Source organism: Vipera ursinii (genome assembly GCF_947247035.1).
Source record: "Vipera ursinii genome assembly, chromosome: 8".
Lineage (NCBI taxonomy): Eukaryota > Metazoa > Chordata > Lepidosauria > Squamata > Viperidae > Vipera > Vipera ursinii.
Window position 1 is genome coordinate 17,025,827 of NC_139519.1, and position 13,253 is coordinate 17,039,079.

A 13,253-nucleotide genomic window follows, 5' to 3' on the forward strand; every position below is an offset into this window, starting at 1 on the left:
TTGGGGAAGACTGATTGATAAAGGGGAAAGAAATGTCTGTATCAACTACTTTAAGATGATGGCAAAGACACAGGAGAAGACTCTGCAGGAGGAAAGAGATGCAAAAGCGAGTCTTCCAGCCCCTATCCAGAACATCTCTGTTTCAAAAATGGTATGAAAGAAGTTGGTAGTTTACGCCAGCGTTGCTCAAACTCGGCAACTTTAGGATGTGTGGGCCACACAGGTGAAAGAGCAGCCAATATTTGAGTAAACAGAGAAAGAGGCCAAGTCATAAGGTGAAGGATTGCCGGTGGGTGACCCCCAGAGAGAGGGCCTTCTCTGTGGGTGCGCCTGCCCTTTGGAACCAACTTCCTATGGAACTTAGGACTGCCCCCGACCTCCGTTCATTTCGCCGGCTCTTTGAGCTGTCTGGCCTAGACTGAGGGGTTTTTAATTGGGTTTTAAAGTTTTAACTTTTGGGCTTAAATTTAATTAATTGTTTTAAATTTATTTTAACTTTTGTATTGTATGGTTTTAATTGCCCTGTAAACCGCCCTGAGTCCTATGGGAATAGGGCGGTACATAAGTCAAATTAATAATAATAATAATAATAATAATAATAATAATAATAATAATAATAATAATAATAATAATAATAATAATAATGTGTTGCTCAATCTTGGCAACTTAAAAGATATCTGGATTTCAGCTGCCAGAATTCCTCAGCCAGCCATGCTGTCTGGGGAATTCTGGGACTTGAGGTCCAAGCAACGTATAGCTGCCAAGATTTAAAACCATTTGGATATTCTCTGCATGCAATTTTATGCATCTCTCACAGGTGTATTCAGACAAGTTTCACGTTGTGTGCTGTGTCTCATATCAGCAAGCTGCTGTTTCAGCCAAAGCACTGAATCCTTTAATCTGCATTGCAGATCCTGGCCTTTATGTATGACACAACGAAAGTGGAAGACCCCGATCTCAAGCAGCGCCTTGGATTTTTCTTCCGTATGCCTTTTCACAATGTCTCCCTTGTAATTAATAACACCAAAGAAATGGATTCCGGACAATATATGTGCACCGTGAACGTTCCGGATGACAGTACGGTGAATGGAAGAAACATTGGACTTGTTAACCTCACTGTTCTAGGTAAATAAACTCTGGTTTTCTTCTACTTTGCAGAGGTTAGATGGGGAGATGTGATTTTGGATCACCTAGAACACTTCATTTTCCTGGAAGTAGTCTTTGGGTTATGATTGTTCGCTTGGCAAATCGTTCGAAGTTAAATTGAACTTCCCACTTCCCTACCACCTGGTTCTGAAGTTCTGATGGATGCACTCTGTCTGTGGTCAGGTGACTACATTTTGGGCTCTTGGCAACCAGCCTGCAGTTTGTGATCAATTGCAGCATCCCACAGTCCCATGATTATGATTTACAATTTTTATTGTCCCGGTTTCCAGCAAAAAAACAGCCCTTAGCATCAATGGATTTGGTTTATGACTGCTGGGTAAACTGACTTCAATTTATGACTCCCTCACCCCACAAAAAAAATCATAAAATTGGATCGGTTAAGTGATGACCTGCTTTACAACCATCACGGCTTATAGCCGTCATTGCATGGTTGTAAGTTAAAGGGGACCTGTACCAGCTTTGCATGCATCAGGAAAGATTGTTGCAGATCTTTCCATTTCTGCACCATACACTTGAGCTTGGGAGTCTGACAGTTCATTCTTCAGCTCAGCCTTGTACTCTGCAGTACTCTGTACTCAGCCTTGTACTCTGTACAAATTGCATAGCAATTTGAAAAGAGCCGCATTCAAGTTTCAGCTTGTGAGCTGCTGCAAAAAGTCCTGTCAGGTGCAAAAGATCAGATTGACACATGAAAGTCCACTTAAACTGATTTGTTGCTGTTCATGTGTAGGTACCGAAAATCTTCTCAAATAATTGTTAACAGCTGCTAAGACTTGGATAAGGTTCAATGGAATTCAAAGGGGGCTGGACTTAGTTTGCTGGTGACCACGTAAGGGATTGTAGGCTGATTCCTCTTTTAACTCCACCTGCAAGTTCTGCCCCTCCTTCCCCAACAAGTCCCATGGGATAGAATCTAGAAGGAGTGGTTCTCCTTCTTTGTGTCTTGCCCAAAGTGAGCACTGAAGTTTCAGGAATCCTTTTCTTGCTGATATTTCAAGAAGACACCTCCAGAGGGCCAAAGATAGAATGGGATCATTTCTGACCCCCAATATTTTAATAGCACAAAGAAAGGTCAAAATCAAATTTTGCCAGAGGTAACATTAACTACAACCTCCTTGATGCATCCGTTAATATTTAAGATCCCTCCATATTTGGGGTTCTGCAACAGGCTAAAAACATCTCTTCCCCTTTGAAATCTGATGGATCCTGAACTGATCCTGCCCCCCCCCCAGCTTTCAGTGGAACGCCAATGTTTTCTGTAGCCAGTAGATGACGCCATTTACTACCTTTTAAAGCATTGAATGGTTTTTGTATTTCTTTAATAAAAAAAGAGACCTTATTATTTTGCAGTCCCACCATCTCCGCCAAAGTGTCAGATTCAAGGCAGCACCCAGGTTGGAGGTAACGTTACCATGTCCTGCAAATCTGCTTTTGGAAAACCAGTCCCAGTTTACCGTTGGCAGCGGACTGAGCCCAGCTCCCAATTTTTCTTTGCACCCACACAAGGTAGGAATCTTTCTTCTGGGCATTGTAATCCAGCACAGCTGGACAGGGCAGGTTGGACCTGATGTGTATCTTTTGTGTCGGCTTTCCAAAAGAAAAGGGAAGATTAGTCAAGGAACGGGGTTTCAATCAGTTCAATGTGCACAGAATTTAATCCAAAAATTGTAGGTTGGATTTACTCTCTGGATATTTCATATTCTTCCTCATTCTCCTTCAGAATTCACTGGCATCCTTCAGTCTCGAGAGACTATGGTATCGTGCTCTGAAAAGAGGTCCTAAAGCAGCATCTGGTGTGGCTAAAAAGGGCAATTCGAGAGTGGCAGTCCCTTCCCACACTGAGGGCAGATACAATCTGTCCCCTGTCCAGCCCCCAGATTTTGCTGGTTTGGGGACTGCCTCTTTGCATCAGCCTGCCGCACAAGTGTGTCTTCGAATTGGAGAAGGCCATGCTGTGTCTTTAGCCTCCAAGTTGAATGATCAGAGGTCAGCTGTTTTCCCAGCTGTTAATGTCCATTCCCAAGGCCTTTAGATCCCTCTTGCCGATATCCTTATATTGCAGCTCTGGTCTCCCTCTGGGGCGTTTTCCCTGCACTAGTTCTCCATACAGGAGATCTTTCTGAATCCGACCATCAGCCTTCAGAATTACCGTTTGATGAAAACTTCCGAATGAGCTCCAGGGAAGGAACCAAACTTTTTGGTGACACTTTAGGCTCAAGTTTTACCACTGTTTCTCATCCTTGTCAACCTGAAGACGTGTGGACTTCAACTCCCAGCGTTAGCCAGACCAGCACGGAACTCTGGGAGTTGAAGTCCACATGTCTTCAGGTTGACAAGGTTGAGAAACATTGTTCTTCCCCCTGGCTTAGTGTAATGGGAACGCTTGATTTAGGCGCTCAGCCAGGTCACTGAGAGAAAGTTAATGGGGTCCTCTTGAAATACAGTTCTGTTGGTCTGAATCTTGCTTGGCATTTTTTCCCCCAGACACAAAGAAGGGGCTCCTGATGCTGACCAATCTTACTATCGAGATGTCTGGGGTGTATCTCTGCAACTCCTCCAGCCTAGCTGGCTATTCCAACTGCACACTCAGTCTGGAAGTTCAACCACGTAAGTCTCATTTTAACAGCCCACAACCTCCGTCTCCTCTGCTTCCATTTACATGGGAACTCTTAGTAGCAAGAGAAGGTCAACATAAATAAAACGTCACCATTGCAATCAGTTGTATCTTTAAGAACGGTCTCCCATTGCCATTTGAAATAAACACCTTCGGCATCAAATTTTAGGAAAATGTAGGGTGTTTCCTTGGCTACTGTACTGAAGGTCTCCATTTAGCTAACAATCTGTAGTGGTGACTGTTCCATCGGGATTGAAAAAAAATGTTCTGCATATTCCTGGTAAAGATCTCCATTGTCCTGACAATCTGTTCATGCGTCGACAGCCAATGTGAGGTAGTGATCAGGGCATCCTTCCTCAATCTGCCTGCTCTCCAGGTCTCTCCAACAGAAATATGGGCTTGAACGTCCAGAATTCCCCAGTCAGCAGCACTGCTAAGAATTGTCAGTGTTGGTCCACAGAGAGCATGTCAGACAGGGAAAACAAAGGGGAACCATCTTGTTTGTTCATGAAATGGGTTGAGCAGTCAATATCTCCCAATCTAGTCTATTTCACAGTTGCTTATGATAAACATGGGAAGAACAGTCCTGTATACAGCAGGGGTCCCCAACTCCTGCAACCTGCAACCCAGTACCGGTCTTTGAGCCATTCTGAACCGGGCCACAGAGGTGGCGGGCAAGTGCTTGCACACATGCACTTCCTCACTTGCATGAGCAGCAGGTGTGCACATATGCGCTCCTTTGCCCACCACTCACAGAGAACCGTCCCCTCTCCTGCTGCCCCGCCAGTCTGCAAAATCTTAAAGGTTGGGGAACATATATTTATACGTCATTGATATATATATGAAGGAGAACAGAATAGAAGCTGGAAGGGAGCTTGGAAGTCTTCTAGTCCAGCCCCCTGCTCAAGCAGGAGGACCTATACCGTCTCAGACAGGTGATTGTCCAGTGTCTTCTTAAAAACCTCCAGTGATGGAGCACCCACAGTTTCTGGAGGCAAGCTGTTCCACTGGTTAATTGTCCTCACTGTCAGGAAGTTTCTCCTTAATTCCAGGTTGCTTCTCTCTCTGATCAGTTTCCAATCATTGTTTCTTGTCCTGCCCTTTGGTGCTTTGGAAAATAATTTGACCCCCTCTTCTTTGTGGCAGCCCCTCAAATATGGAACGCTGCTATCATGTCTCCCCTATTTCTTCTTTTCTTTAGACTAGCCAAACCCAAGTCCTGCAGCCTATCATCTATTTATGTATCATGTACTGTATATCTCTATCTCTATCTCTATATCTCTATCTCTATATATATCTATCTATCTAATCTATCTATCTATCTCTATCTATCTATCTATCTATCTATCTATCTATCTATCTATCTATCTATCTATCTGCTTCGTTTTGGGAAGTAAGATTGATATCAATGATATATAAATACATGTTCAACACAGAGATTGGATCCAAAATTAGTTTGATATAAAGACACTAAAGGGATTTTAATCAGGATTAACTGTACCCAAACATCTAGTGAAGCAGGAGGTTGGGAAAGGCTGAGAGGGATAGGATTGTTGAAATCTTGATCCCATCTCCATTACAAACAACAACAACAACCAACCCCAAAACATCTTCATTGTGGCTCCTTTTGCAGCGTTCAATACAGCGGTGGTGGCCGGTGCAGTCGTGGGAACCCTCATTGGACTTGGCCTGATCATATTTTTTACACTTCAGATGTTTATCTACCGAAAGAAAAAGAAGGAAGCCCAAGAGGATGTAGCCAATGAAATCAAGCAAGTATCGTAGAAATCTGGCACTGCTGATGGTAGAGTTAGAAAAGAGTGTCTACCACTTGTTGGGTTCCAAGTCCATCAGCCTGACACTCACTATAGCAGGGGTCCCCAACCCCCGATCAGTGGACCAGTACCAGTCCGCAGCATGCCAGCAACCGGTCTGCACAAACAAGCAAAGCCCCATCTGCGTGATGCAGGCAGTACACAAAACCACGCACTCTCCGGTCCACGGAAAACCCTCTCTCCACGTAACCGATCCCTGGTGCCCCAAAAAGGTTGGGGACCTCTGCCATAGAGGCAATGACCAGAAATGGTAGGAATTGTCACCTGGAGCATCTGGAGGAAATGTCCCCGCTAGAGACCCCAAACATATTTGGGTCACCTTCAGTATTTCCTGCAGACTATGTGGTCCTTAGTGCTCTCTGAGTTTGGCTGTTTTCTTATAGATGTTTTATTAACCAACTAGGTAACATCATCAGCGCTATGCCAGGTAGCTCTGATGATGTTACCTACTTGGGTAATGAAATGTCTGCAAGAAAACCGCCTAGCTCAGAGCACCAAGGACTCCACAGTTCTCACCTGAGCTGCAAATATTCACTTCTATTGGTTGTTTCTGACCAGTTTCAATGGGAAAACACTTTGTCATGTTAAAATCACTGTACAACAGTGGAATGATTAATCTATAGAGGTTGTGAGTTATCTTTCTCTATCATGGATGATTGGATTAGTTTTGTAGTAAACCAATAGGAATATAAATCCTTACAAGACAAAAACCCAGTTAGGTGCTCTGCTTGATGGAAAAAAACACAGTTTAAATATCCATCCCGATTTTGAAACGACTTAAAAAATAAATAAAGTATTGAAATGGAATATTGGAAAAATAACTTCATTAATTCCTATTTTTCTTTCCATTTAATACTTCCTTCCCCACTGCAGGGAAGATGCTATAGCTCCCAAGACGCTCTCCTGGGTGAAAAATTCCTGCACTGATGGACTCTCCAGAAATGGAACCCTGTCATCCATGAACACAACCCGGGATCAGAAATTATATCCAGTCCGCCCCCCCTCGGACACTGCCTCCATCACCACTGCTGCAGGAAGCATGGTGGGCTTCAAGGGCCCTTTCAGTGACCGCAGAAACGGGACTCTCACACCGACGCCCAGCCTTTCCAGCCAGTCACTGCCCCTCTATTTTCCACCAGTGATTAACGGGGTCCAGTGCCATCATGCCAATGTGCCCACCCACAGGAATAACCTCCACCGGACAAACAGGGCTCAGCCACAGGCCCCCCAGCAGCAGGAGCCCCCTGCCCCCACTACTCAAGGGCTAACGGCCTCCACTCTGAATCGCATGGGAGCAGTGCCTGTCATGGTCCCTGCTCAGAGCCAAGCAGGGTCTTTGGTGTAAATGTGCTGTGACTCCATAGCTCTACTGTTCGGCTATCAGTTTGACTCATCACAAGTATTGACGAGAGACAGGCGTGCATTGTGCTGCTTCCGCCAGCCTGTCCACAGAGGTCCAGGGTCTGTGTGGGGGGTGGGGCTTGGATCTGTTCTTCAAGTGACCAAATGTCAAGACTTTGCCATAAGTGAGACCTTATCGGGACTTCTGAAATGAACTTCTTTTTTGGGGGGATAACCAGAAGAGCTTCTGTTTATCTCTCCAGTCTTATTCTTCTTGGTGCCCCAGCCCCATTCCATCTTCCCTGCCTAACAGAGACTAGGCTTAACTGGATTTTTTTTTTAAAAAAAGCTTGTTCTCTAACATGACTCTTACTGTTGAGGGAGACAGGCAGGCTGTGGTTTACTCTCTTGGCTTAGCATAAGAGAAGGAGGTAGATCTGAAATCTGTAAGCAAAATGGGCCATGCTGTCTACTCCAATCCTTTCCCCAAACTAGCCCACACAAAAGGAAACCCTTCAGACGGTTAAGAAGGGAAGGTAAAGGTAACTAAAACCTACCTGACTCCATTTCAGAAGTCTATACATTCTAGAAATTTGCACAAATAAAAAAAAGTGATAGAATCTCAGCTGCCGTGTTCCACCCCCTCCAGGTAGACAATGTTTATCAGCAATGGGTAGAGCTGCAGTCAAGGTGGTAGAGTGATTTTCTTGTGAGTCTTGCCTCCTCCTTCCATCTCCCCAGACGAAACTAAAGGGCAGTTCAGTCGCACTGTTGGTTGGGCTGATGGCCTACATGCAATTCTTGATATGGGTTCAAAGGTCATCCATAAACCCTTCCGCTGCCTCTTGATTTTAGATCACTACAGTATGTTAGAGGTGTGCAACTCTTCGAAGACCCAGCCTTCCATATGTCTGGAGAAGCCACTATATATTAAATTTGAAGAAAGTATCTTTTAAATTGAATTTATAGAATTAATGAAAGATCAATGGTGGTGAGGAATGAAATGACGCAATTATTCCAGATTTCTGTAATAAGCCTTAAAATTACAAATTCAAAGTTTGGCACTTGTGAAAGCCCATCCAAGACTTTTGGAGATTTACCTGCACTTGTTGGGCACTAAATCGGGCACGTGGGTAGTATCAATGCCCAGTGAAATAAGTTTAGTACAGAATAAACGCAGCCCTCATCAAGAGGTTATCTTCTACAGTGGGCGCAACTAGTGATGTAATCTCCTTTTTCCTGAAATGGTATCCTAGATTATTTAATTTGACAGCCTTATGGACAAGATAAATTTAGCTCAGGATGGAACTATTTGGAGAGACAAGTGCCATGAAGTTGTCAAGGTTGTATCATAAAGGCAAAAAGAGATCAAAGTATTGGTGTTCACCTGAAGATGTTTGGAAATGGTTTCTGACAAGAACAAGTTAAGCAGAATATATGAAGCAGATAATAATTTGGTGGGTCATCACGTTTTCGCACTTGGTGGTTTTCAAACTGAAAAGTGGATGCCACCTTTAAGATATAAATCTGAACTGTAGCTTTGCCACAGAAATCCATTTTTATAGGACCAGAAAATGCTTTCCTAAGGCAACATATCACTTTAATTCAAGCTAACAATATAATTCGGCGTTGTCAGATGGCGCAGTCCTTATGAGGCTGATGACCCACTGATCAGGAGAAGTTTTGTGCCAGGACTATCTCGCCGCTCTTGTGCTGAAAATTTGCTGGGTTTCTTTTGTTTCATAGCATCCTCACAAGCCCACTTTTTGAAGTAGTGGCCCTCTTCCAGTTCACGTTGGCTATTTAACTCACTGAAATACAGACGTAGAATATGCTTTTCAGGAAGGGCTCACAAACCCAAGGAAGGCTAGAAGGCAGGTCAAATTGAGGTAGGATTCTGCTGATTTTCTGTACAAGTGACCGCAGTTGAGACTGGAACATCCGTTGCTATGTGAGGCAGTTAAGTGAATCTCATTCAATTTTATGAGCTTTTTTTGGCCATGGTTGTTAAAGGCATCACCTTGGTTATTAAGTAAATCACAAAACTGTTAAGCGAATCTTGGCTTCTCCCGTTGACTTTGCATGTTGGAAGGTCTAAAAAGCAGATCACATGACCCCGGGATTCTGCAACTCTCAAAAATGTATGCTGGTTGCCAAGCACCCAAATTTTGATCACATGACCATGGGGATAACCATAGACATGACACTAAAGGAAAAAAGAGAGAGAGAGAGGCAGTGAAGAGGAAGTTATTCGTGGTGTGGCATCTTTTCTGTTTATTGGAGGGATCAGATCTGGGCTTCAAAAATCCAGACATGACTATGGAGATGCTACAGCGGTTGTGGGCATCAGGGCCAGTTGCAAGTCACTTTTTTCAGTAACTTTGAATAGTCACACACACACACACACACACACACACACACACACACACACACAAATGGTTGCAAATCAAGGACTACTTGTAGTCATCCATGTAGCTTTATTACCAGCAATACAAGATTGATTTGAAATTGTTTTCTTCAAGGATGATGGTTCTTTGTTTTCCAACTTGTTGGTCTAAGCCAGGGGTCTTCAAACTTAAGACTTGTGGACTTCAACTTCCAGAATTCCTCTGCAAGGCTGCCTTGTGTTCTCTGGAGGTGTCCCTCACCTGAACAAAGCCACTCAGTTGCTCTAAGTCAGGCATGTCCAACCTTAGCAACTTTTAAGACTTGTGGACTTCAACTCCGGAATTCCCCAGCCAGCCATTTTAAGATTGGTCATCCCTGCTCTAAATGAGCAGGCTGTTCTCATCTAGGCAAAATGTCTGTCTGTTTTGGCTCCAAAACCTATTAGTTTTTTTTTTAAAAAAGAAACTTAGAATAAATGAAATCCCCTTTATTACTGTTGTGGTAGGACCTTCACACCTGCAGGATTGATGTTGGAAAATACGCTTTTCTTCCAATTTGTGTCCTACTGTTCCTTAGTAATCGACACCTGAACTCTACTCAGATATTCTGTATTAGCATTTTTGAAACTTGGCAACTTTAAAATGTATAGACTTCAGCTCCCAGAATTGTCAACATGTAAGTTGAAAAACATAGCTCTACTTGCTCTCTTGCTATTAAGGCTGAATGCTGCCTCAGGTCTATCAAAATATTACATCTTCCATAACTCTTTAAGAATATGTCTTGTAATATTTTAGAACAACTTTCTACCAGGCCTCTTAAACCAACTGTTTAAAGGACACCTTTTGCATCTTAATATATATTGTGCAATTATGTTTATTCAATGGACAAATTCCTTTATTTCTTTTTCTTTTTTTATAAAGGTAGATGGAGTAAATAATTTATACTTCTAGATATTAACAGGTCTGTGAATCTGGGCTGGAGTCCGCTAACCATTTTCATGCTAGCTATTTTTATTTTTCAATGGCAATAAGATCCTTCTGTTGTGTGGGAAGGTAGGGATACACTGAAGAATTTTTATGTACAGTTTTGAAATGTATTATTTTTCATAAACAATCATTAAAAGTATTTGTTTTTATATCAACTAAAACCAGCTGTAGTAAGGCAGCTTGCATGGGACTTGCCCCCCCCCCTCTCTCTCTCTCTCTCTCTCTCTCTCTCTGTGTGTGTGTGTGTGTGTGTGTGTGTGTGTAAAGGGGCATGCATTAAAATACACTTACTCCAGCTTTCCTTTATTTTCCCACTGAACTAAAGCTCCAGGTTTCTTAATTGTTTTCTTTTTACAACAGGAATTAAAATAATATAAAACAATAATATAAAACAATATAGGAATGAAGAGCAGAAGCAAATAGAAATGCAAGGTTAAAAAGAAACTCAAAAGCCCTAAACAAAAATCAATTAAAATAAGGCTTGGTTTCAGACGTTGTGGATGCCCATCATTAGAGGCTTTTAAGAAGAAACTGGACAACCATTTATTTGGAATAGTGGGGTCTCTTGCTTGAGCAGCAGGTTGGACCAGAAGATCTTGGTAAGGCCATATTTGGAATACTGCATACAGTTTTGGTCACCATGATGTAAAAAAGATGTTGGAAACTCTAGAAAGAGTATAGAGAAGAGCAACAAAGATGATTAGGGGACTGGAGGCTAAAACATATAAGGAACGTCTGCTGGAATTGGGTCTGTCTAGTCTAATAAAGAGAAGGACTAGGGGGGACATGCTAGCAGTGTTCCAATATCTCAGGGGTTGCCACAAAGAAGAGGGAGTCAAGCTATCCTCCAAAGCCCCTGAAGGCAGGACAAGAAGCAACGGATGGAAACTCATCAAGGAGAGAAGCAACTTAGAACTAAGGAGAAATTTCCTGACAGAACAATTAATCAGTGGAACAACCTTCCTCCAGAAGCTGTGAATGCTCCAACACTGGAAGTTTTTAAGAAGAGACTGGACAGCCATTTGTCTGAAATGGTATAGGGTTTCCTGCCTGAGCAGGGGGTTGGACTAGATGACCTCCAAGGTCCCTTTCAACCAACTCTCTTATTCTGTTAAACAAGAAACATAATGTTGCATTCTCAAAAAGAAATTTGGTATGGGTGAATTCCATGCATGGCAAAATACAGGGCAGCTAATGTAAGGCCCTGGTTTAACCCAAGATAATAGGTGGGTTAAAGGTAATTGGGAAAGGGCGGTTGCAGTGTTCTAAAGAAATTATCTGGAAAAATTGTTTGCTTGGGGTGCGTTTGTTTCTTCCAATAGCTTAGTTAATGATTTCTCAGAGTGATGTTTGTATTTCTTTTGTAGAAGGAAGCCATATCACTGACTCTATGATTTCAGTGTGTGGGTAGACATTTACACATATATGTTTGTATTTAAAGCCCAGCTAGATCATCATGGAGTGCTTCTGAAATTCACTGGTATATGAAGACTAGACACATTTATTTTCAGATACATGGAAATGAGTCATAATTAAATACAGCACAAGGGGACTTTTTTTTCACTGCACTTTATATAGATTGAGCTGACCATCTTATAACCTACTCTGGGTGGCTCTCAATCGAAAATTAAAATAGCATAAAGACGTATTATAACGATTGAAACCAAACATGTACAAAACAAACCTCGGTGCCAATCAAAGTTCTAAAGGGCAATTATCTAGTCTTCTCCCAGTGCTTGTGGGGGAAAGTCAGATCTTCAAAGCCTTACAGAAGGTTAAAAGGGTGGAGGCTGGCTGAATTTCAGGGGGCAGCGTGTCCCATAGGGCAGGGGCTGCCACGGAAAAGGCCACAGAAAATTCACACTTCCTAGCTCCCATCCGATGTCAGTATTTAGCAGAAGGAACTAGGAGTGTGAGCCCACCCTATCTGACCCATTAGGACAGGTAGATGTTCTTTAGGGAAAGATGGTCCCACAGATACCTGGCCCCATGTCATATAGGCTTTAAACACGCAAATAGCAATAGCGCTTAGACTTATATACCACTTCACAGTGCTTTATAGCTTCTCTAAGCAGTTTACAGAGTCAGCCTATTGCCCCCAATAATCTGGGTCCTCATTTTACCAACCTCAGAAGGATGGAAGGCTGAATCAACCTTGAGACGATCAGAATCGAACTGCTGGCAGTCAGCAGAATTAGCCTGCAATACTGCATTCTAACCACTGCACCACCATGGCTCAAATCCAAATGCAAAGCAAATTAAAATGCAAAACGATGCAGTTCCTTATTATCCAGCATTGGAAAAGTCCCAGGACAAAGACCAACATTATTGGCATTTGGCTTTTGAAATATAGATACCAAATAAGGAAGGCATAAGAATGATAATGCTAGTTGTGAGAACCAGTTTTGAGTAGCCCTGTGTGCAAGGTATGAGAAGGCACACCGGGTTAACCTTCCATATCACAAGCAGCTTTGTGCTGTAGCATGATTCAGCCTGGCCATAATTGTTTGCTCTCACTTCCCTACAAGATAAAGAACAGTTCTACCTGGTTTCAGTCGAGTTTCAGTTCTCCCAGGAAAGTCGTAGTCTGTAATTTGTCCTGAGAAATGGACCCCAACATGGTTTTTTGGAGTTGTCAACTTTCCTGCCCTCTGCTCTTCCTTTGGTCTTTTAGTAAGTACCTTAGATTTAAGATTAGAGTTTATTGTTTATTATTGTACCATAATGCTATGATCATAAAGTGCCTTATTTTATGTGCAATTCAATATAAAATATAAAGAGATAAGACTGGGGGTTTTTTTGTCCAGAATGACAGACGTGACACTAAAGGAAAAGGAAATGGGAAGAGGAACTTATTAGTGAAGTGGCATCTTTTCTGCTCCTTAGAAGGATGGAATCTGGGCTTCAAGAATCCAGATGATC

The 13,253-nt window shown here is 42.6% G+C and overlaps 2 protein-coding genes across 2 annotated transcripts in view; both read left to right on the forward strand.

The window, feature by feature from the left end:
- MSANTD2 (Myb/SANT DNA binding domain containing 2) overlaps positions 1-1,125 on the forward strand; it is a gene marked incomplete at its 5' end in the record, with an annotated part of 74,448 nt that extends 73,323 nt beyond the window's left edge. Inside the window, one exon of the transcript XR_014493197.1 lies at positions 912-1,125. The remainder of the gene's footprint in view (positions 1-911) is intronic.
- The window catches only part of ESAM (endothelial cell adhesion molecule), a gene marked incomplete at both ends in the record, with an annotated part of 12,983 nt that extends 6,022 nt beyond the window's left edge, over positions 1-6,961 (forward strand). Inside the window, 4 exons of the mRNA XM_083368891.1 lie at positions 912-1,077; positions 3,652-3,774; positions 5,415-5,562; positions 6,490-6,961. Of these exons, the coding sequence (XP_083225017.1) occupies positions 912-1,077; positions 3,652-3,774; positions 5,415-5,562; positions 6,490-6,961 (909 nt within the window). The remainder of the gene's footprint in view (positions 1-911; positions 1,078-3,651; positions 3,775-5,414; positions 5,563-6,489) is intronic.
- Between the last annotated feature and the right edge of the window lie 6,292 nt (positions 6,962-13,253).